This window comes from Zootoca vivipara, chromosome 3, assembly GCF_965207765.1.
Source record: "Zootoca vivipara chromosome 3, rZooViv2.hap1.1, whole genome shotgun sequence".
Lineage (NCBI taxonomy): Eukaryota > Metazoa > Chordata > Lepidosauria > Squamata > Lacertidae > Zootoca > Zootoca vivipara.
Window position 1 is genome coordinate 26,900,291 of NC_142586.1, and position 27,703 is coordinate 26,927,993.

Here is a 27,703-nt window from a genome sequence, read left to right on the forward strand (position 1 = left end):
GCACCACACTTTGAAACATCTGCAGAATATTGCAGTCAACCCTGATGCAACCAAACAAGGGTTGGGCATAACCAACCGATAGCATCTTGTGCACAAATCATCACAAATGCACAATAGAAAGGGTGTCTGGAAGGGAGCCCTTTGAGAGATTAATGGGACCATTAAGATGATGAAAGGGTGTGTGTTTTGGCAAGGGAAGCTGGCTGCCATCTGGAACAAGTGGCTTTCATTCTAAAGGAAAAGGTTCCTGGGGAAATCCGCCAACCACTTGACTTGAGCGGGCATGTTTTCAAAGCAGTGTACGTGGTTCTATCAGCCTCAGCTGATTTTTGCAGGGGATTTCCTGTTTCAAAAAACAGACTGACAAAAGAATGGCATGTGCATCCCAGAAGGTTTCCATAGTGAGATGGCCCTTGGTTTTAGGTACATCTGTCTCTATTCCCAAGTAATTTCCTGTATAGCGCAGGCCAATTGTTGAATTGCTTTGCAATCCTAAACTGTCCCCAAGAATGACGCATAAACACCAAACACTTAACTTGTAAGAAAATATCGAAGCTGCATGCTGTGCACGTATTTGCAAAATAAATAAATAAAAGAACAGGAAGTACAGGTACCACCCAAAGTTAAAATCTAGCCTCTGGCATTTGCTGTATGAGCCCTGGATTACATTATGAATACACATTGTTTAAGCTTTATGCCAACGTTCCATTAGCATTTGTGTTTTAATCTTGCCTAATCCCACAAGTCTGGAACCAGCAAAAGGCAGAGGCAGGAGAAAATCAGAAGCAGAGAGCATCTTATGGTGTCAGTTAAACTGTTCACAGAAAAGGAGAGGAAATAGTGCCTGCTTTAATATTGTTAAGAGCTTGGACGCATGGCTGATAAATTTCCTTCCGATTCATTCCACTGACCACAGAGAATCTTATAACTACAAGAGGCTGGTACAGTTTCCTGGGAATATATGCTTTAATAATGTACAGGTTAGCGCTTGGGGTCTGACAGGGTCAAAGCTGGCCCACGGGAAAGGCAAAAGTGCAGACGGTCGAAAACAAGCATTCAAGTCCCTTGCTGCATGTCTCCCAAGACTTTGAGGACGAAGGCGACGGTGCCTCCACAAGTCATAATTTGAAGATATCAGGAAAACTTGACAGCCTGCCTGTAGGTGCGCCAGCTTTGGAGATGTATTTTCCCAAATGGACACAACAGAGTCCCTATAAGGCCACGTCCTGACATAATGGCAGAGAGAACTCTGCACAAGCTTCTCCAGCCTGTTTAAGGATTCTTCCAGCCTTCTTGGATGGTGACATGCCGCCTTCTCTGCTCTTGCTTTCCCAACCCCTCCCCACCCCATAGAAAACAACTTTCTGAGAAACACCGCTGCAGCTTCAACTATCTCGCTCCATAGTGAGCTTGTTCACAAGTCACTGTTGGCACAGTCCACAACCACCTTCAGCGACAGTATTCCTGCTCAATCGTTGCCATCAGCTCCTCTTCGGAGTAATCGTAGGATATCTTGGCCTGCCTCTCAAGCTTCTTGAGTGGCAGCCTGCAGAAATAATAATTATAAAAAATAAACCATAGTTAAAATGCAAAACTAAATGAAGGAGAGGCCCATTTTTTCTGCACCCCAATAGCAAAATGTTATTTCCACACGGACCCCATTTTTTACTTTGAATAGCTTTTGCCTCCTATCCACGCAACGCTTTTCAAAATAAATATTCAGAATATTTACGCTCCACCTTGAAATGCTAAATAAAATTGAGCTTGGAACAAAAGGAGAAACTTTTTGAAAGGGAAATGTATCTATGTGTGGAAGAGGTGGAAATATATCCTCTGGGACCTGGGCATATTTACGGTAATTTAACTGAGGGGAGAAGTCATGCAAATTGTAAGGAGAGCAATACAGTACTAGCGAGGGAAGGGAAAGAATTGTTCTGGAATAATAAATTAAATATCAAGCTAAAACAAAATTGTAGTAAAGGAACCTCTTCAATTAAAGGTCAGTAAGCCTATAAATAAAAGACAGGTGCTTTCCTCCTTTAGCAAGAGGTGCAGAACTGTAGTGAGAATGAAAGGCAATTCTAGACCTTTCCCCATCCTGTTCTAGAAGCAAATAGAAGGCTGCATCACACAGCAGAGTGATTTTTTAAAAAAGGCAAAGACATTGAGTGCTATGAATAATTATTTTCAAATTTCCCAACACTTCTTGAGAAAATGGCTGTCCCTACTTAGGGGAACTCACTCAACATCTAAATTAAGGCAACCAAATTCTGATGACGTTTGATCTCCTCCAGTTTGCCTCAGGGTGAGTGGACAAGGATAAAAATAACAGCATTCCAATCGGGCTTCGTGGCCATTAAAAAGCTGAAACTTTCCTATGTGCCTGTAATACGCAGGGTGTGGGTGGGTGAGTGGGTGTTGGTTTCCAGACTGTTAAGCAAGAGGTGAACTCTAAAGGTGGAAACGATGCCATTTTCTGCAAAGGAGAATAATGATGCTCTACTGGCAAACGCCAGCAAGGGTACACTCGCCTCTATCATGGGCTGAAAGCCAATTCCTCACAGCAGGACTCCTTTGCCTCAGAGGTCCTCAGTGGGAGCTGCTGCTTGGCAAGGAAAGGCTTGCCTTCATCATGGGATGGAGTGAATTCCAGCTCCTCAGACCCACTCCCTTGCTCCAGAGGACCTCAGTGGGCAGTTCCAGGAAAGACTGAAGGATGAGCACACGGAAATGCCACCTGAGTAATCCTGCTGCCACCAGAGGGACATTTCTGTTCTTGGTACCAGATTTAAATGCCCCCCCCTTTTTAATTGAGAGAATCGTTTGTAAGCTGCTCTGATAGCTTCCTGGGGCTCTGAGGTGGGATAGAAGTTTTCTGTAAAAAGAAAACAATGCCCACGGCGGAAAGGATTGTCATTTGAATTCAGTAGACTTACTGGTTAGCATTGTTGTTGCTCTCTAGGTCTGGAGTGGATCTTCCTGAAAAGACCTGGAAACAAATCAACAGGACATCATGGGTGACACAATGAATTGTGTGCATACAACTGCAGCATCCAGACTCCTCTCTTTTGTCTGTTGACTTAGCAGATATCCTGCTGCAGGATTCTGTTTTAGAGCCCTGCCAGGGAAAGATCCCTGTAACATTACCAAAACCTGGAAAGGAGTTTCAATTACTGTACAACACAATCTCAACAGTGTGTCATTATTTTCCTGTAATACCTGTCCTCCCTTTTTCTGCCACTATGTACTCTTAATGATAGTGAAGAGACCCAACATTACCGGTACATCCGTGACAGCCTCACCCCCACCCCCCCCAAAATGCCAGTCATAGCACAGAGCCTGTTAGGTACACTGATGCTGTTGCATAATTTCTGTTCGTTTCAGCGGGTCTTGTGCAGGAGAGATCCCTGTGGCACCGTGCTTTTAAAAAGTTTTCATATGAAACCACAGAATGGCTGTGTTTGTCACGCACCAAAATCAGGGCACAGCCAGAAATGGTTAAGAAGGTAAGCCACAAGATGGCATTGTTTCACTTAACACTATAGCAAACAGAGTATTTTTTCATAAAACTAGAATTTAAAGGAGCGCTGAGGCTTTGTGCACAGTACAAACACAAAACAGCTAGGTTCTTCTTTTTCTCAATTTGAATCAAAGCTGGTCAAAATGCACTATTTCGTAAAAATGACATGATAAACGTGCGTACACTGTTGCCACCCTCCAGACGTCCCATGGAGGGGGCACACGGAGAAGGACGATCACAGGTGATGATCACAGGCTCTGGGTCAGTTAATGTGGGTTGAGAGGGTTCTTACTAACTAGCTCATTCTTACGCATTTAGCTCTGTCATATTTTTGAACACAGGGCCCCTGTGGACGCCAATCCTTCTGAGTTCAAGCCATGCAGAACGCCTTTCTGAAAGCGATTCCTAGGTCACCTCCAGACTGAGCCAGACGGCCTGCTTATTGAACATTCAACCCAAAGATTGCGGGAAAGTTCAACAATGTGGGTGCTTCTTCAGCATCTGTCCTTGTTTGTTTGAGGGGACGGTATTATGATGGGGAATAACTTTCTGACAGAGCTGTTTTGACAGTGGTTGGCCTCCCTTGGAAGGCGGTGCACTCTCCTTCCTGGGAGGTTTTAAAGCAGAGATTAGGTCAGGCACCCCCAAACTTCGGCCCTCCAGATGTTTTGGACTACAACTCCCATCTTCCTCGACCACTGGTCCTGTTAGCTAGGGATCATGGGAGTTGTAGGCCAAAACATCTGGAGGGTCGCAGTTTGGGGATGCCTGGATTAGGTGCTTCAGTTGAGATTTCTGCTTCGCAGCAGGGTGCCAACTTGAATAAAATATTGGGGGGGGAAGCCCCACCCCGCATAATCAATCACATGACGCAGTGCACATACAATATTTGAATGGCAATGCCCATCAAATTTGAAGGTGTCCGACCCTCGGGCTCCCTCACAATTCTATCATTCCATGCGGCGCCAGGCAATTTGTTATCCCGCTTCCCAGCGCAAGCGGCCCAAACCAACCGGAATTGCGCGTCTCGGCTTTGCGCCCGCGGGACAGACTCCCGCCCCCCCCCCAAAAGCAGCTGCCTGGAAGCCCCTTAAAGACAGTGCATATGCCAATAAGGCGCGCGCTTTCTTCCAGGACCTTGCTCCCTCTGCCGGACCTTCCAAGTGTCTCTATTTTCCAGGGTACAGCCCCAGATTTACAGAAGCCATCCCGGTTTCTGATGTGATCCTGGGAATGTCCGGCTTTTGGACGTCCCTATTTCCACTGCAGAAATGCTGGAGGATATGGAGTCCTACGACACCCCCCGCCCCGCCCCGCCCCGCCCCGCCAAGGAGATGATGAGTAACTAGACAACCTTTAGAAGACATCCGAAGGCAGCTCTGTACACGGAAGTTTTTTTTTAAAAAAAAAAACGTTGGGAAGCCGCCCAGAGTGGCTGGGGCAATATAAATATGAATAATAAAACGATCATTATTATTGTGGAATAGGACGTCCCTGTTTGCATCGGAGAAATGTTGCCCGCCCCGTCTACTAGTTGCTCAGCTCCCTTTTTCCAAAAAACGCATGAATGGAAACCCTGGTCTCGCCTCCCCACCGACCAGCACCGCCTTACCTCTTCGCCGCTGCCCTCTGCCGGGCGGGAGCAGCAATCGCCGGCGGCCTCGAGGAGGAGGAGGGGGTGGCGGCGGCGGCGTCCCCCCGTCGGCTGCCCGAACCCTTCGTCGCCGCACTCCTCCAGCACCCGGTCCAGAAGCTCCGAGTCCGAGTCGGACTCCCCAGCCGACGGCGAGGTGGTGGCGCGCGCCGGAGTTTGGCTGTAACACCTGGCCTCCGCCGCCGCGCCCTGCTCCTCCTCTGCTCGGCCCTGCCTGGCGGGGGCGCTGATGCTCCTGCTGCCCCGGCCGGGGCCACGCCAGGGCTTCACCGAGCTGCGCCCTTTCCCCGGCCTGCTGCTGCCCGTGCCCATCGCGGGGTCGCCTCGCCGCCGCCGCAGCCCGGCTGTGTGGCTCGCGGCCGCCCCTGCCTAGCGCTGCTCCTCCGGCAGACCCATCGTTCGGGTTCCAGAGCTCAACTGTTGCTGGGGCTTGGCGGGCGGAGGCAGAGGCAGAGGGCGGGTGGGATCCTGGCTCCTCGCCTCGTCCTTGGAAATATATATACTGTACAGTATACAGTATATCTTTCCCTGGATCACAAAGTTAAGCGTTTTTGTTTCTAACTTAAGGACGAAAAGAAAACGGTAGCAAGCAAAGGAGCTGGGGATCCAGTTCAGGCTTAAAGGGAGAAAAGCGAAGTTGGAATTATTTTCAGCCCTCCCTTCCCTTCCTCTCCCCCGCTTTTTTTTTTTAATTCCAAGAATTTGGCCTTGAAAGAAACCAAATGGGTGTAACCTCCTTCCTCAGAATGAGGTTGGTTTCAAAAATAGTCTCTGGGCAAATATTCTTAAACGAGTATTTTTCAACACATGCTTATATGTGTACAGTATAGTCTTCATGATATATAGATATACGGTAAGGCAATCCTCACAAATCGTATATGCGGTGGATTCTTGGTGACTTGAAAACCGCTTCAAAATAAACAGATTCCTGGGATCTGGAGCAAATGCTGTGGAAAGTATTCAGAGGGTCCAAACCGCAGCTCAGCCTCTCTCTCTCTCTCTCTCTCTCTCTCTCTCTTGTACCGTATTCCCAAGTCCTCAAAAATACATTTCCTTTTAAAAGCAACATAGCAACTCAGCTGTTTAACATGTTTAAAATACTGCCAACCTATCTGTTAATCATATCTCTACTAGGGTGAATTGCAGAATGATTCAGTTAGACGTGCTGTTCCATTTGGACCACTGGAATGACTGCTCCCATCTCGATAAGACTGCAGCTCTAAGCCAAGATGGGGGACCTTCAAGGGGCAGGGGCCGCACACGGCCCTTCAGACCTCTCTGTGTGGCCCTTGGGACAACAAAATCCCCTCCCCTGCCACACCCTCTCTCCCCAGGCCACATTCCTCAGCAACACTTCATTGCACTTCCCCAAAGTTTTTTCTTGGTTGATAACATCCTTGAACTCTGGCAGGCTAAACCGAGTGAGGGTCGGCAATGGGTCTCAAACCCTCAGTGGGTTAGGGTTTAGGGGCCTCCCCTGCATGTGAAGACGAGTTCCGGCAGATTGAGTGGACGAGACCAATAGTGAGTCCACTGGTCAAGAAGGCGGTTTCTGCATGTGCTGTAGAGAGAAGTGAGGGGCAGGTGGGGCTCGCCAACCTGGGAAGGTAGCCCATCTAGAAGAAGGAAAACTCCGGTCCTAAGCTTCCGCTGCCTTGCAGGATATCTTCAGGAGAATAAATGGTAAGGAGTAAGCCCTACACAAATCCAGAGTGGAGTCCCTAAGGCAGTTAGATGGCGGCTAGTACGCCTCCTTCTGGGAATTCAGGCAGCCAAGTTGGTGCCAAATGTATTGCTTTGATTTCCTTTGGACCACATCAGTGAGGCCAAGAGAGGGGTCTTGCCATCTGGGCAGTTCAGGAGCAAGCAAATAGGAAATGCATCAACCTCTCCCCCCAAAAAACTGGGATTTGCATAAAATTTGCACATGATTTGTATGTACAGCTGCAACTTTAGAAATATAAACAAAAATGTGTTTTGCTATAGCAGGAAAGGCTATGACCGTATGAACTGTGTGCGCTGCTATGATGGGCAACTTCAACCATCCTGCTATGCCAGGGGTGGCCAACTCCCAAGAGACTGCAATCTACTCACAGAGTTAAAAACTGGCAGTGATCTACCCCCTTTTTTGGGGGGTTCGGGTCAAAGTTGTTGAGCTTTTCTTAGGAAGAAGGAAGGCCCATTTTTTGGGGGGGGGGTTTCGGATCAAAGTTGTTGAGTTTTTTTCAGGGAGGAGGTAAAATGTTGAGCTTTTTCCAGGGGATCTACCTGTTGGACATGCGCTATGCCTCCATTCTCATAATTCTTAATCTTGAAAATGGACCTGGGTAGAGCAGAGCAGCCCTTCAAACAAAGGACTCCTTCAACTAGAAGGCTGTTCTCTATAAAGCAGGGCACATGGCCACTCTAGAAGTAAACCTCACTTGCTCCTTAGTAACCCTGCTTCGGGTTCCAGCCATGTCTAATTGTGTGTTAGATGATGGCCATGTCTGTTCATAACCCCCATGCATTGTTGCTTAGCGTTGTTGCTAAGATTGGTTTTAGATGATGAGAGCTTTCCTTTTCTGAGTGATTTGAAGTATGTTAAGATGTTCATAGAAAGAGGATTTGCTGTGCTCTGGAAGTCTTGCTGCATTTACTTCATCCTTTACAGGTAGAACATGTTCTCCTGGACTGCTGCAGCGCCTTTTCTGCACAGGGTTGATTGGCTAGCAACTGTGACATCCCAAAAGGAAGATTCGTGGCAGTTTAAAAAGCTATTCTTTTGAAAATAATAGCAAGTAGGGCATAGAACAAAATGTTCCAGTATATCTTCCTCACTTCCTACTAGGATCAGTCCAGGGCACTGGTGCTCTCCTCCAGGATACTACGGTTACGTACCAGGCCCGACCCACTGATGAGACAAGGTGAGGCGCCTGCCTCAAGCAACAGAAGCCCAAGAAGCAGTGCTTGGCTCATAAACCCACCCACCTCTGTCAACAGCAGACAAGTGGGACCAGCAGCAAGATCTCACTGACTGTGAGGTTTTTAAGCAGAGGATGGGTGGCCATCTGTCATGGATACCCTAGCTGAGACTCCTGCATTGCAGGCGGTTGGACTAGATGACCCTTGGAGTCTATTCCAACTCTACAATTCTGTGAAGATATGCCAGCCCTAGGAAAACACAACAGTTCAACTGCCAATTTGGTGAAACCATCCTGATTAAAATCTCCATAACCACCTCAGAATTTGACCCAAGGTCAGTGGAAGTTGGTGTGCATATTGTAAACTTGTCCCTATATAAATTGCCATCTATGCGTTCCCACCCCCCACCCATTCAGCACACATTGTACCCCTTTCTGGGGTACAATGATCTCTCAATCTAATTTATTGTTGGCCTGTAAACAAAATCTCCTTTTTCTTCCCCAGTGCTATGGTTGCTTAGGCAACTTGGGGGCTTCAGATGGCAATTCCTTTTGTGCCGCATATTCCTCTCCAAATAGCGCAGCCCCCACAGATTAGCAATTTCCTTGCCTTTTTAGCCATGAAGAGTGAGCAAAGTCTGCCCCATCTTTTCTATCAGAGGCATTGACCATGTGCCAAGCTGAGGTTAATGTTTGCTGAATCTCTCCCGCTGGAATGTAAACAAGAGGATCAAAAAACAGGATTTGACTAACCTCTCTCTTCTGAGATTGCTAGAGGTGGCAATGTTGCCTCCTAGAGCACTGGCAAAAACAAGAACAGGCCCTTCTAGTCATTCTTATTATTCTTCAGAAAACAAAAGGAATTAAAATGCAACATAGAAGAGAGACTTTCCTGGCCTCTTCCAAATACTTTCAGCCAGTGCTCCTCTGGAAATAACATCCCCTAATTCTGAGGCAAGCTTCCCAGTTCGGAAGGAAGCGTCCCAAACTCTGTTTTCTGAGACTCATATGGAAGCGGCCTATTTGAATTACTTCACATTTTGACACAAGGGAAACTTTTCTGATATAAAATAACTTTTCAATCCTCCCCAGTTTTTTGTGCAAAATAAACGGCAGCTTCTGATATCGCCCAGTTTTGGACTATTACTGTAGCGTAGGCTGGTTCAGCAGGAAAAAATTCCTCCATGCCGTGTGACACCCTCCCCCCCCCAATGAATGCTGTAGTATGCTGAAAAAAGGACCAGCATGACATGAGTTTTGAGTTGCCCTTCACAGTGGCTATTCACATGGGCACATTTTCTACAGTTGCCCTGCTCTTGCTAATTGCCACTGGAAAGTGTGTCTGAGGGCACTTCCAGACTGTCACTGTCCTTTTACACAGGATTCAGTTGCATAGCGGCAAATTCAGTTATGCAGAATTTAAGTTAATTTGGCTCTCGTGCACAACAAACCCGCGCCCTCCGCTCAAACTTTTTGCAATGGGCACTGTGGAGGTAACGTTTGCTTGCTGCAATATTTTCTAACTTCTCCGCAAATGAATCAGGATGAATGCCCAATAAACAGGTCATACGGAAAGCAATATTTGCCAGGAATGTTTCTCTCCTCCATGCAGCTGCATTCCTGACAGCTCACCATATGGAGGAATTTCTAGCCCGGTAAAACTGTTCTGCTAGCGGAAAGTTCTCTTTCAGCTCCAATTCTGACTTACCTCTCTTTGCAAATAACATCTTAAGAATTGCACATTTGAAGTTAGGAAAGGCTTGAGTATCACCATGACCAAGCCCTTCAACAACATTATCAGGGCAGTTTGCAAAAAAATAGTTTACCTAAGGCATTTCCAGGCAATTGTTTGCTGTTTTGGGGTGGGATTCAATCACATACCAGAAAATTAAGGTTGCACAGTCATGTTTGAATGGGAGCTCTTGTGCAACAAGCTCCTTCCCTCCTCAAAAAAACAAACAAAAAAAAAAAAACCCAACCAGACATTTTGCAATACTGAAAATGACAGGTAAATGAGCTGAAAATTGTGGGACAGCCCTTGCTTGGTGCAGCATTGTATAACCTGCAAACAAACCTGAATTGATGCTCAATAAATAGCTGGCATGATCTAACCTCCCTGCAAACTCTGAGCAAACAAGCCAGGATCAATGTGCAATAACAGACCACCTGGGAACAATCTTACTTACATAATTTGTATCCCACATCTTCAATATAAATCATTGGGTGGACAAATTTCACTGATATGTAGTCGAGGAGGACCTTTTTCATAACAAAGGCCACACACGCCTCTCTCATTTATGCAAGCAAGGGTCCTTATCAGTATTCAATGACCTATTCCAGCCAGGCAAAAACACTCCAGGAGGATATGAAGCAAGGCTGGCGAAGCAAGGCTGGGAAAGAGGGTGCAGCTGGTGGTGAGGCCCTTTGGGGAGTCCCAAGGTCAGACAGATGCCTGAAGAGCTGGATATGGCCCCCAGGCCTTCCTCCCCCCCTCCATTTTTCCTTTTGTGTCATATATTTTAGATTGTACTCCTGAGGGTGGCAACTGTCTTGTACTTATCTATCTGTAAGCTGCTCTGAGAGCCTCTGCAGCTGAAAACCTGGGTTTTTTTAAAAATCCTTAAATGTAGCAAAACAGAACGACAAATTCCACAAAACTCATGCACTGCAGTTCGTATCTACTCAGAAGCAAGTCCCACTGAGTTCAACAAGGCTTATTCCCAGGGAAGTGCATATAGGACTGCAGCCTTAAGGGTTGAGCCCTTTTCCTTGACTTCAACAATCTGCGGATTGGTAGCATTTTGAACGTAAAAGAAGAAAACAGCCACACATTTGGTTTTTCAGACTGGTAACAAAACAGTGGATTAGCTAACAGAAGAACAGCTTTCCTGTTACTGAGTACCTTGAGCACTGTCATTCTTCACTGAACACAGTTTATTTATTAATCCACCCTCCTAACTTGTGATGTCTGCGCAAGGAAAGCCACTTTTGCCGTTATTTAAATATGAGTGGAAAACCAAGAGGTGTCTGGCATTTGCAGCTGAATGGACTTCATCCAGATTTTTAGGTGCACACCATGCCTAAAAACCAATCAAACTCTTTCCAAAGATGATATTAACAAACACTGATTTACTTTATGGGGGGGCAGCTGCCCCCCTGCCCCTCCTTGGCTACGCCCATGGCTTGGTGAATGGGTACAGCAGAAAGGGCCTTGTTGACGATCACTCCCATATTTTGGAATTATTTGCCTTCTGAGTCTCTGTTGGCCCCCATTCTTGCTGTGTTTCATTCTTCGCTTATCTGCAGAACCAGCCCAATATATAATGCAGCGGTGGCTAATGCGTGGCACGTGGGCCGGATCCTGCATGCAAAGCCCCAGAAAGCACCCTCCAGGCCATACACCCCCAGGCTTCCCCCAGATTTATCTCCCAAGTGCTCTACCTGATCTTTAGGGATCAGTCTCCAAAGATCAGGCAGAGTGCTTTATTTCCTGATTTCAGATAATCTCTCAAGAGTAACAGAAAGGCTATTTTATTTCACAACTTAGCACTAAGCACCACATTATAATGTGGGCATGCAAACCAATGTGCCTTTAAAAATGACTCTGGAGGTTGTGTATCCATGTGTAAAAGAGGGGACAAACCTTTGAAAGGTTTTGTTTCTCTCCTGCTGGGGGCAGCGTTGTCATGAATACAGTAAATACTTAACTATTCCATGCTTTTATGCAGGTGGGTGGCAGTGGGAAGCTAAGTTAAGTACGTTTGATGTACTTAACACCTTTACCATGACCAGGCAACACCAAGCCACTAAAACAAGGTCCTGTTTCTATTAATACCTAGCAGGGTCCCCTACAAGTGAGAGGCAGTATGATCAGTTGCAGAAGCAGAGAATCCTCAAGGCCATGCCTCTCATTCCTGTTCAACAGTCTAAAGGTAAAGGTAAAGGTAAAGGTAAAGGGACCCCTGACCATTAGGTCCAGTCATGACCGACTCTGGGGTTGCGCGCTCATCTCGCATTATTGGCCGAGGGAGCCGGCGTATAGCTTCCAGGTCATGTGGCCAGCATGACAAAGCCGCTTCTGGCAAACCAGAGCAGCACATGGAAACGCTGTTTACCTTCCCGCTTGGAGCGGTTCCTATTTATCTACTTGCATTTTGACATGCATTCGAACTGCTAGGTTGGCAGGAGCTGGGACCAAGCAACGGGAGCTCACCCCGTCACAGGGATTCGAACCGCTGACCTTCTGATCAGCAAGCCCTAGGCTCAGTGGTTTAACCACAGCGCCACAACAGTCTAGCAGCCTCTATTTGCAGTTCTTACCCCACTCAACACTCTGAATTTCTTCTGCAAGTTCAGAACCACCTTTCTGAGCTTCATTGTTTTCTTTGCAAAGCTTGATTATCCTCTTTCTAGATTGCCCATGCTATGCAAACAAGTGGGTCAGCTGGAGGCGTAGGCAGGTTTGATGCGGGGGGGGGGAGGGAGGGGGCAATTACCCTTTCAACCGCTTTCTGTACAGCATTGGGCATTTTTTTTCTTTCCAGTGTGAAGTCAAATTACGAAGGAAGGTGAAATGCTTAATGTGCTCGCTGAAGCACTACGGCATACATTACACGATCTGGTCAGAGGTTCAACCAGGGAAATGCTTACCTGGCTTGTGTTATAAGCAAAATACTTGTGAACTGCGTCTTGAATTACATGAACACGTGCAGCCGTATATCTGTGCCCATTTTAAGACAAGAGCAGAGGTTTATACATGTTCATGTGTTATAATGTGAACATGTGGAGAGCATGTGTGATGAATTAACTTGGACCTCAAATGTAACTCTTTAATGCAGCTGGCATTTTGAATCTGGCTAATATGGAACCCTTTTTAAAAGAGCAAAATGGATGAAGTTAAGAGAATACAGTAAAACAACAACAACAACAACACTATTGTGTTGAGTTGAACTTATTTCATTTTGTTGTTATTGTTGGCTTTTCTCTTTTTCTGTATTGCGTGTTTTTGTTTAATAATTACACACCCACCCACCATGCTATTGTTTTTAGGGTTCTGTAAAGAGTATGTTTCTGTCATTGCAGTGGGATCATAAAGTTATGAGTTTACCTGAGCTGAGACCTTTGTCTGATAGTGCAAAACCCATCCACACATCCACACCAAACATTTAAAGCAGAGAGCTTCCCCCTAAAATCCTGGGAACTGTAGTAGTTTACCCCTCACCGAACTACAATTCCCATCACTTTTAACAAACTGCAGTTCTCTGGATTCTTGTGGTGGGAGGAGGGGAGCCATATGCTTCAAATGCACGGTGTAGATGTGAAAATATATTATTAAACTATGATCCCTTCATCTCCCCCCCCCCATAACCAGTATCAGTCTTTCCCCAATCCGTTTGATGAATAGAAAACTGAGATTAGCAACATGTACTAAGCGCTAATCCCCACAGAAAAACAATGCTAATTTCTGAATAAACACGCATAGAAACTGTGCTGCAAATTACATTTGTGGTCTAAGGCTTGGGGCAGCAGGGGAGAGGTAGGTTCCAGATGTAAAACATTGGGAGCAGGATAAGCCATTTCCATCCAAATACTTACTGTCTTTAGAAATGGGCTCCTTGCTGATAGAAATTAACCTTGCTTTGCAATTGGATTCTTTCCAGCTCTGCCAAGGCAGCAGATGACAGCAAGAGAGGCCTTTCTGAAGCTGGAGTTTACTTTTAATCACAGCCTGCACATATGTTGAATGTTGGCAGGCTTCCTCGTGGAGCAGCCTGCTTGTGACAGGCAAAGCTGAATAGCAGGAGGTGATCAGAACACACAAGAAGCTTCTTGTCTGTTCCCGGGAGGCGCACAGAAATAGCTTCCTGTTAACTGAACCAAGGAATCACAGGTGGGGGCGAGTGCGGGTGGGGAAAGCCTATTAGAGGGATGTGCCAACATGCAGCACAGTCCTGGGCGATCGAGATCTGCAATTCATTGACCACTGTGTTGTACTATGGGCTCCAGGATTGTGGCAGACAATCTCAAGATTCTCCTGCTGAGCTCAAGGGTGGGGAAGCTGTGGCCCTGCAGATGTTGTTGGACTACAACTCCCACCACCCCTGACCTTTGGCCATGCTGGCCGGGGCTGATGGGAGCTGGGGACTGAGAACATGTAGAGGAGCAACAGCTCTGCACCCCCAGCTATAGGCAACATACAAAATGGAGGTGGGTTGAGCGTCCTGGCCAAATTTGAACTTGAAATATATATTGTTGAAGACAAAGGGAGAGAGACCCTTCTTGTTTTTTTCCTTTAGGATACCTGGTTTTGCACCGGAACTAAGCCAACTGTGCAATACCTATCCCCATTATGTCCCTATGGCAGTGTTTGAAATTGACCAGGTGCATTTTGCAACTGGCTATTGGCCACTTGTGACCAAGTGAAGATGCCCAGGCACCAGGATGGCATCTGATGTCTCAACCATCTGGAGCTGCATGCCTGGGGACCCTTGGATCTTGACTGTTTTCACACACTATCAGCACATCCTGTAGAATTCTATCCATCTGCACAATCAGAATGAATTTCAGGAACCAAAAAAGTTGTATTGAAAAACATGACTTTTGAGCCTTCTTGCCCCAAAATGGCAACTCGACATTCTGTTTTGGCGACTATAACCCTGGTTTAAGGAGCAATTTGGTGCCAAGCTTATATATCTGAGTTTCTAACACTGCCCAAGGGTGGGGAGAGATGTTGAGGTGCAGGGCCAACCAAAAACATTTTGTTTTCTGATGTAATGGACCATCCTACCATTCTGTGTGCAGAAGCCAACCAGAGTAGTAACAGATGGTTACTTCAGCTTCGGCAGCTGTAGCCACAGGGCATCTTCTACTGCACCAGAGGACAGGAAGCTAGCTTAAGGGGGTGCAGGACATGTTCATAGGAGGGGACCAATGGGGCACTGCTCTGGGCAAGCTCCCACCTTGCCTACCTTGCTTCATACAACCAGCCCGAGAGGTTGGCCTTGGCAGTCAGCTCCCTCAACCTTAGTCCAAGTTTTACCCTTCTAGAACTAGCGAGAGGATGGGGACAAAGCTAGAACGGGTTGGTTCTGCCTGCCATTGGCTCTGGCTCCATCTACTGTTGGCCTCCATGCATTGCATCCGCTGCCAGCCATGACCGTGTGGCACCAACCACTCTGCCCTCCATCACCTTGCTTCCCAACCCCCTCAAGCATTTGCCCCTGAGGCAGCTACCTCCTTCTACCTCATGGGATTGCCAATCCCATAAAGCAAACGTTTCCTGGAGAAAAACTCCTTCAATCCTGCCAAGCACGTGAGCAACAATTACCAATTTCTCACATGCCAGAAATGGATTGTTTTGGAGAGGCCCCAAAACCGCCACCATTTCAAGGTTGAGGTTTCGTGGAGGTTTTGAACTGACAGACAGCCCAGCTCCAAACCAGAAAAGGGAAAAGCTGACGCTATATCCCAATAGAAATAAGCACTGGGTTACACAAGGGTTTTGTGCTATATTTCCGATGACTGCAGTGCGCCATGTGCCAATGGCAGAAGCCTATGATTCTCAGAGGCTAACTATGGACAAATGGTGAATACATTGGCACAGAAAGCAGAATGAATTGCAGTGACTGAATATCCAAATTCTTAAAAAAGCCTCATTAGGATGTGGATAAAACTTTAGCTAAGCTGTTTGTCTCTGATGCTAACTGAATGCATGACCTAGAACAGGGAGAAGGCTGAGGGCCATATGGCCCAGTGGGCAGAAGATGCATCCTCAAAACTGTGGCAACTTCTTCATTCCTCCTGAGAACACTACAGTAGTAGATAATAAAACACCTGATCCAAGAGACATCTGTTGCCTGTCACTGAGAAGCCAAGTATTATTTCTCTATGTGTTTTACATTGCCCTCATCATATCTCATCTTGACCACTTCATTTTTCAAAGAATCATAAAACTGTAGAGACATCTAGTCCAACCCCTTGCAGTGCAGGAATCCTACCTACAGCCATCCCTGGGTGGGCTCAAACCATTAACCTTCTGCCTAACTGGCAGAAGCAACGCCCCCTTATGGCCTTTTGCTGTCTCACCTTTGTCTACTCACATCCATCCAGTACTTTGAGTGCCAAGTCATTCTCTTGTCATTCTGACAATGCGACTCTCTGCCTTAAATCTCTTTGTTAGTTTCCCATCCGCTCCTGGATTCTTGTCCTCCCCTTCGAAAGCTACCATGGCCTTGCTCCTGTTTATGTCTCTACACTTACTTAATGACAGCATAATCCACTCCTTTCTCCCAGAACTTAGTAAGAATAGGACATTGCAAAAACATGTTTGTTAAAAAAGCATTAGCTTTCCTACATCTCTAACAAAATGCTGTCTTAGAAAATCCTTTTCTTTACAAACGTAGTGGAGTCCAATGAATGCTAAATATTATTTTCTGTTGTGTAAACTGTAATTTAAGGTACACAGACACCATTGCTATGGACGTTAAAACACCCACTCTCCCATTGTCTAGGCAGTACTGTATAGGAAACTCCAATTATTTATTTCATTCAGTTCTTAAAAGCGGCATATCAAATTGATTTATTTATAACAAATATCTATATAGAATAATCAGGGCTTCTTTTTTAGTTTTTAAGAAATTTATTCAGAAGCTGAAGATCTATCTTCCAAACATACCTGCAAACGTACCCTAAGAGCATTTACTCAAAGGTAATAACACTGAGCCACAGAACAGTAAGTATTTGAGAGGCTGCAGCTGGCCATATGAAATAATAGTAATAATAATAATAATAATAATAATAATAACAACCAATAATAGTAAAGATTAATTATTAATAAATATATATAGTAGTAGTACTAGTAGTAACAACAACAACAATAACAACAACAACAATAATTTACTGTGCTTCCAATATTAGGAAATCATTTACTAACGGAGAGGAAGAAAGAGGAACAAAAAAAATGAAAGAGAAAAGCTCCACGTGATCAGTTTTCTCTAGCCAATTGGAAACGCCGCAGGTTGACAGGCAGTTCCGGCAGGGTCAGACGAACAACTGTTTAAAGGGCGCGGCCCTTTCAGCCAATGGGAGGAAAAGGAGGGAGTAGAGGAAAAGGAACGGCATCGCTACTGGTTCCCGCGTTCGGCAGCTCTTTGGAAGGGCAGCCAATGGAAGGGCAGAGCGGGCGGAACGCCGCAGCAGCTTCCCGCGGTTTCTTGGCCACAGTTTAATTCGATTGCAGGCGCCAGAAGCGGGGGAGGGCGAAGGTTCCGTCCTGTGATTGGGCGGCCGGGCGTTCTGGCGCCAAGTTCGAAGCGCATATAAAGCAGCAACCGGGCCGGGGCCTCCTTCCCACTGCCATCCGCACCCAGCGTCGTGAAGGGTTCCTGCCGCCGCCTCGCTCGCTTTTCTCTCTCGCCGTGGCCATGATCTCCTCCGCCCCCCGTAGCCCGCTCTCGGCTCGCAACGAGCAGCAGCGCCTCAATTCGCGACTGCCGCCGCTGAAGGATTTGGCGCTGAAGGACAAGGAGAATACGGTGGGTTGAGAAGGGGGAACCAGGAGCCCGTCGGCGGGGCAGGGGAAGGGAGCAGCTGGGGAAGAAGGGCTTATTTCCCTTCCCGCGCAGTCCAAGCACCTTCCCTTAACTTGATTAATGCGCCCAGGACAACCAAGGCCCTTTTTGGGGTGGAGTGGGGGAGGGTGAGCCGATCCCCCTCGTTATCCTTATGCCTCTTAATTAGTCCTCGGAGCTGCCTTGCAGCATAAAAGTCCATGACGAGTTGTCAAAACGCAAGGTACCCCCCCCCCCAACATAAAATCAGAAGTGTAATGCAGGAATCTCAACTACCGGGTAGATCACCCTGACAGATAGATGGCAGAAGTCTTGGAGGTCTTCTTCATCCTGGCGCTTCCTTTAGTTACTTCATTAAAATAAAATAGAAAGCGACCTCCCTCTGCTCCGCCTTCCCACCCCAAAAAGTGCGCTGTTTTAATCGGTCTTTTGTGTCCTTCTTGGGGTCTTGCAGCCTCCGTCCCTCAGCGCTACCCGGGTCCTGGCGTCCAAAACGGCGCGGAAGATATTTCAAGAGCCCGGCGGTGAAGCGGTGAGTTCCATCTTGGGGGTCAAGGCGGAGGAGGAAAGCTGACTGGTGGAGGAGGGGGGGAGCCTTTTATGGGGGGAGGTGTTAAAATCAGGGGGGCGCTTGATCTCGGGGGTCGTTTTGTGGCGAGGAGGCTTCTGTTCCCGCCGTCGTGAGAGTTGAAAGGGGGCGCTGCTTAGCCTCCCCGACTGAGCATTTGGCGCCAAATGCTCGAATTATACAAAGGAGCAGGAAGCCCCGACCCCCCCCCCCCAAGGAAAGGGTGGGGCAGGGTTATGGGGCGGGGGTTGACGCATTAGTAGCCTCTGGTTGCTATAACCGACATCTTCTCCTAGGTGAAGTCCTCTGCCCAAGGATTCAGCCGTTAGCTTTAAGACTTAGATTATCTGACTTTCTACTTTCTTGTTATTAATTAGGTTTGCCTGCTTACCTTCTGTGACTGCTTCTAAGTGCTTCATAAACGTAAAACAAATGCATGATTAAGACACAGCAAAGGAAGCAATTCTAACATTTGCTAAAGCAAGCCCGCTGTAAACAATAATTAAAAAGGGAATTTTAAAAGTTGGATCAAGAAGATCAAGTTCAGGGGAATGCATGGCTGAATGAACCTGTCTTTAAGCACGGACAGAATGCCAGTGTGGGTGGGTTATGTCCTTAAGTCTCAGAGAGATCTGAGCACACAAAGTATAAGGGCATCCAAATTACCATTATATATTGGCTGTCCAATTATAATTTTCACTCTTAAATAATTAAGTCTAGTCTGTTCTCCCTCCAGCCCCTCTGCTTTGCCCATTGCTTTTGTTTCTATTTTTTTTGTCAAAATTTTACCTGGGTTTAAATCAAATGTCTCTCTTTGTGTCTCACTCCTTGGTAATAATCCAGCCCACACTTAACTGTGTTATACATTTTACCTCATATCTGTAAAGTTCCTAATGTAAATCAAGTTCCACTCCAGAGCTCCCTTGTCATTGTTTTAATTCAGTCTTATTTCATTCATTTTAAAGCCCATGGCCTAACAACAACAACAACATTCTTTGCATGCTGCCCATCTTGACTGGGTTGCCCCAGCCACTATGGACAGCTCCTAACAGAATATTAAAAGCATGATAAAACATTAAAAAATTCGCTAAGCAGGGCTGCCTCCAGATGTCTTCTAAAAGCCAAATAGTTGACATCTGACAATAGTTTTAAGCTTTCCATCACTTACCCTGCCCATGTGGTAAGTCAGCTTTTCTGTGTCTACATTTTTGTGTGGAACCCTAGACCAAGGTGAGGGGAGCACCTGCAAAGCCCTTTTTTCCAGATCATCCACCTACCTTAATATACAATATCAGATGTGGAGCAGGGAGAGAAGCGGCTTCCGATGAATCATTGGGAACCTTGCAGTGTGTTCTAAGTTGTTCCTTGGCAAGTGAAGTTTGCTGTTGGCAGCAATCAGATGATTGGCAGTGAAAGCAAGCCCATTGGGACCAACCACACTATGGAGATCCTGCTGGGGAACTCTAGTGCCCCTGGTTCTTGGGCTCAGTGGTTACAGTGAGCCCCAAAACAACTTGTTGCAAACACAAAGTCGAGGTGGAATTTCCTTGTTACTCCTTTTTCAATTCCAGAAAGGAGAGATTTGGTGCTTGCATTCATGTATTCTAGGAATGGGGTGATTTATTACATTTGTGACTTTAGGATGCACCTAAAGGAGTGACACAGCTGCCTTCAAACAGTGTACAAGATGAACCTCTGCTTCGGGAAAATCCCAACCGGTTCGTCATCTTTCCCATTCAGTACCATGACATTTGGAGAATGTACAAGAAAGCAGAAGCATCCTTTTGGACGGCTGAAGAGGTGAGAGGCTTGTGTTTCCTCCTAGGTTTGAGTGGATGCAGGCATGATAGCAGACAGAGGTACATTGCAGTCATCCTCTAGGCATACTTCAGATTCTCCCTTAACATTACTGCATTTTCATTGGCTGCTTTGTATATTTAGGTGGACCTCTCCAAAGATCTCCGGCACTGGGAATCCTTGAAGCCTGAAGAGAAATATTTCATTTCACACATCTTGGCGTTCTTTGCTGCAAGTGATGGCATTGTCAATGAAAATTTGGTAAGTATTTGGGTTCCATAGTAACTTAAATGTACCATCTTCATGTTTCCTCTTATCCAGTGGTTCCCAACAGGTGGTCCGGGGACCCCCAGGGGTCTGCGAGCTATGCCAGAGGGGTCCGCAAGATGCTATTAGAATAAAAAATATATTAAATATATTTCGCATGGTAACAATTTTTTTGTTTTGGCCGCTTCCTGCATGAGCATAGTCTAGCGCAAAACTAGAAATAGATAGAGGCAGTAGTTCTGCTGTATGCCGTTAGGTGGCGCTTTACAAACACTACTGTTTTGCAAAGAGGCAGCGCACGCATTCTACTAATGCTTACCTCCCCAAGATGCTTTGCGCGCGTCGGCTTCATTTGTGCGCTACTGCGCAGGTACCCTGTCTTCTCCATTCCCCTCCCTCCTCCCTGGCGCGCGCTGCCTCTTTGCAAAACAGTAGTGTTTGTAAACAAAGCGTTGTTTTTCGCGGAAGCTACAGTTCGCATAGTTAAAAATGGACCGTTGGTTAAAAAGTGGTTCATCTCATTAAGAACTGAAAATTAAAACTAACTGTATACTGATGGAGTACTCTGTTGTAACTGTAAAAAACATATAAATATAAAATATAAAAAGACTCTTAATTTGGCTCTCACTTTTTAATTTTAGGATTAGGAATTAATGGGGGTCCTTGTCACAATAGCGGCTCGATGAGGGGTCCTCGAGAAAATTTTGTTGGGAACCCCTGCTCTTATCCAAGCTACATATAGAGCAGGGGTGGACAACTCCCATGAGTCTGTGATCTACTCACCACAGTGATCTACCCCTGTTTTTTAGGGATTCAGGTCAAAGTTGAGCTTGTTTTAGGGAGGAAAAAGGCCTGTTTTTTAGGGGTACAGGACAAAAATGTTGAGCTCGTTTTTAAGGGAGCCAAAGTTGTTCAGCTTCTTTGGAGGGAAGCCACTGATCTACCTGTGATCTACCACAGAAAACCAGCGATCTACCGGTAGATCACGATCTATCTGTTGGACGTGCCTGATATACTGGTAGAAACTACCCATATATTATCCATAACATCCACATTGGAGAAGTGAGCATGTCATTGAGTCTGGTTTAAATAATAGTTTAGAATAGCAATTAGCATTGCAACACCAAAAAGTGTCTTAACTTCTAAGGCTAATAATTTTATTTAGATTGCAAGCACATCTTAAATTATAGTCTCACTTACCTCTAAATGTGATCTTTGGAGTCAATCCTCAAGTCATAGCCATGTGTGCACCCCCTTTCACAACTGCACATTAAGCAAGTGATGTGGAACAACACCCATGGGTTCAAGTTGACTTTCTCCTGCACCAGCACAGTGTTTCATTCTGTCACAAGATTTTTCTTGGGCTTTTAGGTGTCCATTCTTAAATTCAAACACTTTCTTAGAACGAGGATTGAGAAATTATCAAGTTAATGTCATCTTTAGCAATCAGGAAGATACCTTCACAAGGTGAAGCATGAAACTAAAGAAAAATTCTATCCAGCGCTTCCAAATCTGGAAATGAAGCTCATCTAAATCTCTGGAAATCAATGATTAATAACAGTGAATTATAAGGGGATGCAATTTAGAAAGTTCTAATCTTTTTCTGGCACACAAAGAAGCTTTCAATAACGTGTTCTAATGCAAATAAAGCATTTGTTATGAATTAATTTCTTTCCTACACCGAGTAACAAAGAGATTATTTGCTTAGCATGTTACTTCTACTGAATCTGCTTCAAGCTTTATTTGCTGCTGTTTCTGTGCCTTCAGAGAGGAACATATTAAGTAGTAGTAGTAGTAGTAGTACCCCACCCATCTAACTGGGCTGCCCTATCCTCTTGCCAATTTCATCTGAATATTTTATAGCTTATCTGGACTTAGAAATAACATGGAACTTCAGCTCTCGCTAAGAGATCTGGGATAACTGAAGTGGATGAAAATTTCCCATAAATATTCAAACTGTCAGGAGGTAGCTGCCCACAGAATACCTGCTTAAGACAGAGTTCTGCTTTGTTTAGAAATATGGGCAGAATTGGGGTACATTTGTCTCTGGCAGATAGGCACCCCTTTTCTCTAATTACCAGGCTCTAGCCGCTATGACTCACCTTTGCTTTTTGGGAATTGGTCCAAATGCATGTGGAATCTTTGTGCCGTCATACACTTGTCATAGCCGTGTAAGAAAATGTGGTAGAGAGCTTAAGCTGACCATTAGATATCTGCAACATCAAATGATAGCTTGCATGTGTGAATGAGCCTTCATGGATATAGCACTAGATAAATCCTTCTGATGCAGTGCTTTTCAATGGAGTTGGCTGATATATTAAGTTGTCAGACATCAAGTATAGAAAAGCAAAGTGATCACATTGTGAATAAATCCCAGAATGGCATATATACACACACATTCATTTCTTGAATCAAACCTGGTTAAAACTCTCGTAGAGTTAGTGCGGACAGAAATGTGGTAAAGAAGTTGTTTGGTACATTAAGCAAGAAAACTGGTGAGAGTACCTTTCTATTGAATGAGTTTAGGGCTTCTCAGAAGTCTTCATTAGGCAAATGGAATATGTTTTTCATATTTCATGTTTCAAAACTTGAGGTGGCATGGCTATTGGGGCGGATCTACACACAAAAACCCACTATAAATAAGTCAGAAATTAGATCATTATAACAAAAGAAAAAACCCTATGGAAAATTGTGTAGAAAAGTTCTTTGCTCTCTGGCGCCATCTGGTGCTGCACTTTTATAACGCATTCAAATCATTGTTTCTTTTACTAATGTAGCTGAGTACCAGGTTTCTTCTTGTCCAAAGGGAAATAGTTATGGAAAGAGTATTGAAAATCCAAGTCAAACAATATGTAATAGTGTCCTTCTCACACTATTTTTCAACAAGGGTATGTCAATTGCCTTTCAGTAGGTCAGAATTTGGGTGCATTGAGTTTTTGCTGTTTTAAAAGCTTGAATGAAAATAGTTTCCTGATACTCCTAATACCTCTGCTAGATCTTGAAAAATCTTAAGACTAGGTAATACCCTAAATTTCCATTCCCAAAAAAGTTATACTACCTTATATCCTATCTGGGCTCCCCCCCCCCGCTGTAATATTCCACTTGCAGAGATGTTTTTGAATCATGCTATCTCATTACTTGACTTGCATAATCTGGCAGCTGTCAGACATACCTTGCCATCAGCTTTTGCTGGTGGAGTGTCTTTTTTCCAAAAGAAGTAACATTTATAACTTAAATGATATGTTGTATCCTCTAGGTGGAGCGATTCAGCCAAGAAGTGCAGATCACAGAAGCTCGCTGTTTCTATGGCTTCCAGATTGCCATGGAAAACATCCATTCAGAAATGTATAGTTTACTTATTGATACTTATATCAAAGACCCCAAAGAGAGGTTAGTGCTGTTTTGAGACAAATATTTTCTTATTCTATAGCGATTTTTAAAAAATTAATGAATATGCATAAATATTTTAAATATTAAAATGCTTCAAAGCCTAGGTCGGGTTTCTTTTTATAAAAAAAGTTCAAGCTTTTAAAACTTACTAGCATTGTAGGAGGACACTTGATTCTCTTATAAAACGTGCAAAAAAAAAAAAAAGTCCTACCTATTCAACATAGGTATTTTTCACTGCAGTAGAGACTGTAAAACAGCATGAGCTTTTGCGGTATAGTTTGTATTGATTTCTTTTAGTTAGGACGCTTTCTCTTAATTCATGCGTTCTAATCCTTGCTAATTTCTGGTCTCTTCATTTATCAGCCTAAGGGAGGGTGGGATACAAATTTCTCGTTACAACAGATTGTACACTTAGTTGTGTTATTGTATCATTTTAGGGAATTTCTGTTCAATGCAGTTGAAACCTTGCCTTGTGTTAAAAAGAAAGCCGATTGGGCCATGCGCTGGATTGGGGACAAACAGGCAGCATTCGGTGAGTGTAGCACGCAGTTCTCCCTTCTGGCACATCGGTCCTTTTCCAGCGCTGGACAAGTTTCATTACCCAAATCAACAATGGGCTTTTCTCCCAACAGGAGAACGAGTTGTAGCCTTTGCTGCGGTGGAAGGCATATTCTTCTCTGGCTCTTTTGCATCTATATTTTGGCTGAAGAAACGAGGGTTGATGCCTGGGCTCACTTTCTCTAATGAACTGATCAGCAGAGACGAGGTAAGGCTTCGCACTTCCTGTTTAACTAATCAAACTATTTTGTTCCTGCTCTCTCAGATGCTTAAAAGGCATAACACAAAAGGAAAGGGGATTGGGAGGGAGGAGGAAAAAGAAAGCAAATGTGGCAACTAGTTCTTAGTTTAAGAATTGTTAAATGTTTTCTGTATGGCAGGCAGAGAGGGAAGAATGCTCCCTGCAGCTGCTGCTCCTTTGGCTGATGGACAGAACCGGGGAGGGGGGGGTCTTCCTGGGAGTCTTAACTTCCCAGCGGCCCTTGGACCCCTGGTATGGCAAAAGCTGGGATGTTAACCCTTCAGCTCTGTAGCCCCAGGGCAAATTGTAGGCACTGTGCCTGTTCTTTCTGGCAGCCCCCTCCCCAGGAAATTCATTTAAATGTTTCACAGTATCTAATGATTATTGATGACTTGAGCACATAACTTCTACCTAAAGGTTAATTCTGCTGGATGGAGGAATGTTTGAGAGGAAAGCTCACTGAGAATGAAAATGAATTTAATTTGCATTGCTGGTAGCCAAGGAAAACTGAAGATCGACCAAAGTATTGTTCATATGGAATCTATGAAGAAATCTTATTACCTGTTGTTACAGCCACTCTACTGTTTCAGGCTTTTCAGGTTTGCTGATCATACAGAGGAAAACTGCACCCCCCCAAGCAGTTCTCTGAAATATCTCAATTATATTTTCCCCCCCAGGGCTTGCACTGCGATTTTGCTTGCCTAATGTTCAAGCACTTGGTACACAAACCATCTGAGGAAAGAGTGAAAGAGATCATCACTAATGCTGTCAGGATAGAACAGGTAATTGGAAAGTCTTTCTGGTGGTGGCAAAAAGTGCCTGCAGAAAAGGGTACGGAAAGCTTAAAAGTTAGCAGGGCATTAAATTGTCTAGATGGTGTAGGATTTGCATACTTACATACTTGTTCACTTAAATGCAGGAATTCTTGACGGAAGCACTGCCTGTGAAGCTAATTGGCATGAATTGCACTTTAATGAAGCAGTATATTGAATTCGTAGCAGACAGACTGATACTGGAACTAGGTTTTAACAAGGTAAGTTCTGTGCTATTTGCCTCTTAAGGAATGCACATTAAGCAACTGCTCTCTGGCTCATTAGTGAAAATTTGTGATTAAGAAACAGACTAATTCAGGGGTGCAGTTTATTTATTTCAATTTATATTCTGCCAAAATGCACTCAAGGTGAACATGCATTATAATGCTTTTTTTGTACACAAGTCATTTTGATTAACATTTTGAGGGGATGTTCCCTTTTACATATAACTGAACCTTCCATCCGTAACTTGTGGATTTCATGTTCTTAATGCTAAATCTGCTGGGTTCTTTTTGCAGTAACCCATTGTTATACTTGCACAGTCTTGCTTAATTTTTCTAGAGGCCCTGGGTATATTGATTTTTATATTTACAAAGCAAGGGTTCGTACTGGTAGAGGAGGTCCCTAAATGGTTAAGGCATAAATTTGCACTTGTTGAATAAAAAAAATCTTGGTCCAGAACTTCTTGCAGTGATTCCAGAAATCTACAGGTCCTAGGAGATCCACAAGACATTAGCCAGTTAAGCAATGATGGACTTGCCTTGCCCTGCTCTGCAGAGTAACTAACAGGCAGGTGAACATGTACCATTAAGGGTAAGATACAGGCAAATAAAAAATGGATACTTCCGTCAGAGAAAGCAGGAGAGAGCAGATGGGTCTTAAGAAATCACTTTAATTTTATAGAACTGAAATTCAGGTGGAAGACTTAAGATACAAGCTGTAGGATCTAAAGATGGTACAGAATGAACAGAAACCAGGATGCTATGGCCCAGGAGATAGGTGTAAAAGTACTGTATTTACTTGAGTCAAATGTGCCATCGAACCAATGCACACCTCAATTTTCAGAACCTTGAAACAAAACAAAAAAAGTATTTGCTGGCGAACGTAAATGTGCCATCGAGTCTATTGTGCACCTCAATTTTTGCAACGTAATTTGGCCAAAAAAAGGTGAGCATTAAATTCAAGTATATACAGTAGCTTGTTGGGGACTAGATGTTAACAAGGTTATTTGTATGATGTCCAGAATTTCCTGTCAGATTGTGTATCCTAGATAATAAGACCCATAAGCTGTCAATTTTATTTGTCTTCAGATATTTCAAGCTGAGAATCCATTTGACTTCATGGAGAATATCTCACTGGAGGGTAAAACTAACTTCTTTGAAAAGCGTGTGGGAGAATATCAGAGGATGGGGGTGATGTCGAAACCTACAGACAACTCTTTCACTCTGGATGCAGACTTCTAAATTGAACCCAAGACTGTTTTGGGGTTTGCTTGAAATAGCAGTCTGTCCAGCTGTCCTCAAAATTCTTGCTCTTGTAATGTGTGGTGGTACTTTAGAAAAGTTTGGGGATTTTGTTAGTTTGTTTCTGGTGCTGATAAATGTATTTGTACAATACATGGATCGCCTGATCATCAGAAATATCGGTGCTTGCTGGTCTGTTCCGTTATCTGGTCATAGGTCGCCAGTAGTTCCTCCATAGAAAAGCAAGTTATACGGGGTGCTGTATAGAAAATGGCAGTTTCATGGCCTCTTCTATGGGCTGTAGACAAGCTGCAGAAGCTACGTAACCACATTGCCTCTTAGCAGGTTTTAAGTCTTTATTTACTATTTTAATAATTTGTACATAAATCTGGCACTTTAATAATAAAGGTCTGGCCTAGCCAATTCCTTGAAAAGGCTGTGGTAACGTGTGAGTTTAGAATGAACTCTTTTTAGACTGCTTTTTATCTTCATTTCTGATTTACTTGCATGTAAATTAAATACCTGAAGTGCTGAAATGGAAATCTCTCGGATGTGTACGGCCTCCGATAAAAGTAGACTATGTATAGAAGTAAAAACTTGAATAAAGCTCCAGTTTTCAAACTGCTGGATCAAATACCGTTGAGTTGCCTTCTGAATGTGCACCTTTTTCTCTCTTCCACCCCCAGCTTTCCTTGCGGGCCTTCTAAAACCTGCTTTTGGTTGAGCCGCAATTGCTTCTAGCCCTGTTCTGAATGACCAGTGTTTTGGGATATAACTACAGTGGTACCTCGGGTTACAGACGCTTCAGGTTAAGACTCCGCTAAGCCAGAAATAGTACCTCGGGTTAAGAACTTTGCTTCAGGATGAGAACAGAAATCATGCGGTGGCAGCGGGAGGCCCCATTAGCTAAAGTACTTCAGGTTAAGAACGGACCTCCACAATGAATTAAGTTCTTAACCCG

General features: G+C 44.6%; 2 protein-coding genes across 2 annotated transcripts; one reads left to right on the top strand and one right to left on the bottom strand.

Moving 5' to 3' along the window:
• Positions 1-942: 942 nt before the first annotated feature.
• On the bottom strand, positions 943-6,144 carry CYS1 (cystin 1). The gene is made up of 3 exons (XM_035110607.3): positions 5,133-6,144; positions 2,937-2,989; positions 943-1,546 (listed from the first exon to the last, which is right to left on the bottom strand). The coding sequence occupies exons 1-3, from the start codon at positions 5,484-5,486 to the stop codon at positions 1,450-1,452; spliced, it is 504 nt and encodes a 167-aa protein (XP_034966498.2). The 5' UTR covers positions 5,487-6,144; the 3' UTR covers positions 943-1,449.
• An 11,295-nt stretch (positions 6,145-17,439) lies between these two features.
• On the top strand, positions 17,440-27,380 carry RRM2 (ribonucleotide reductase regulatory subunit M2). The gene is made up of 10 exons (XM_035109861.3): positions 17,440-17,610; positions 18,101-18,178; positions 19,856-20,014; positions 20,156-20,272; positions 23,535-23,668; positions 24,106-24,200; positions 24,301-24,434; positions 25,145-25,249; positions 25,387-25,500; positions 26,590-27,380. The coding sequence occupies exons 1-10, from the start codon at positions 17,500-17,502 to the stop codon at positions 26,740-26,742; spliced, it is 1,200 nt and encodes a 399-aa protein (XP_034965752.1). The 5' UTR covers positions 17,440-17,499; the 3' UTR covers positions 26,743-27,380.
• The last annotated feature ends 323 nt before the right edge of the window (positions 27,381-27,703 follow it).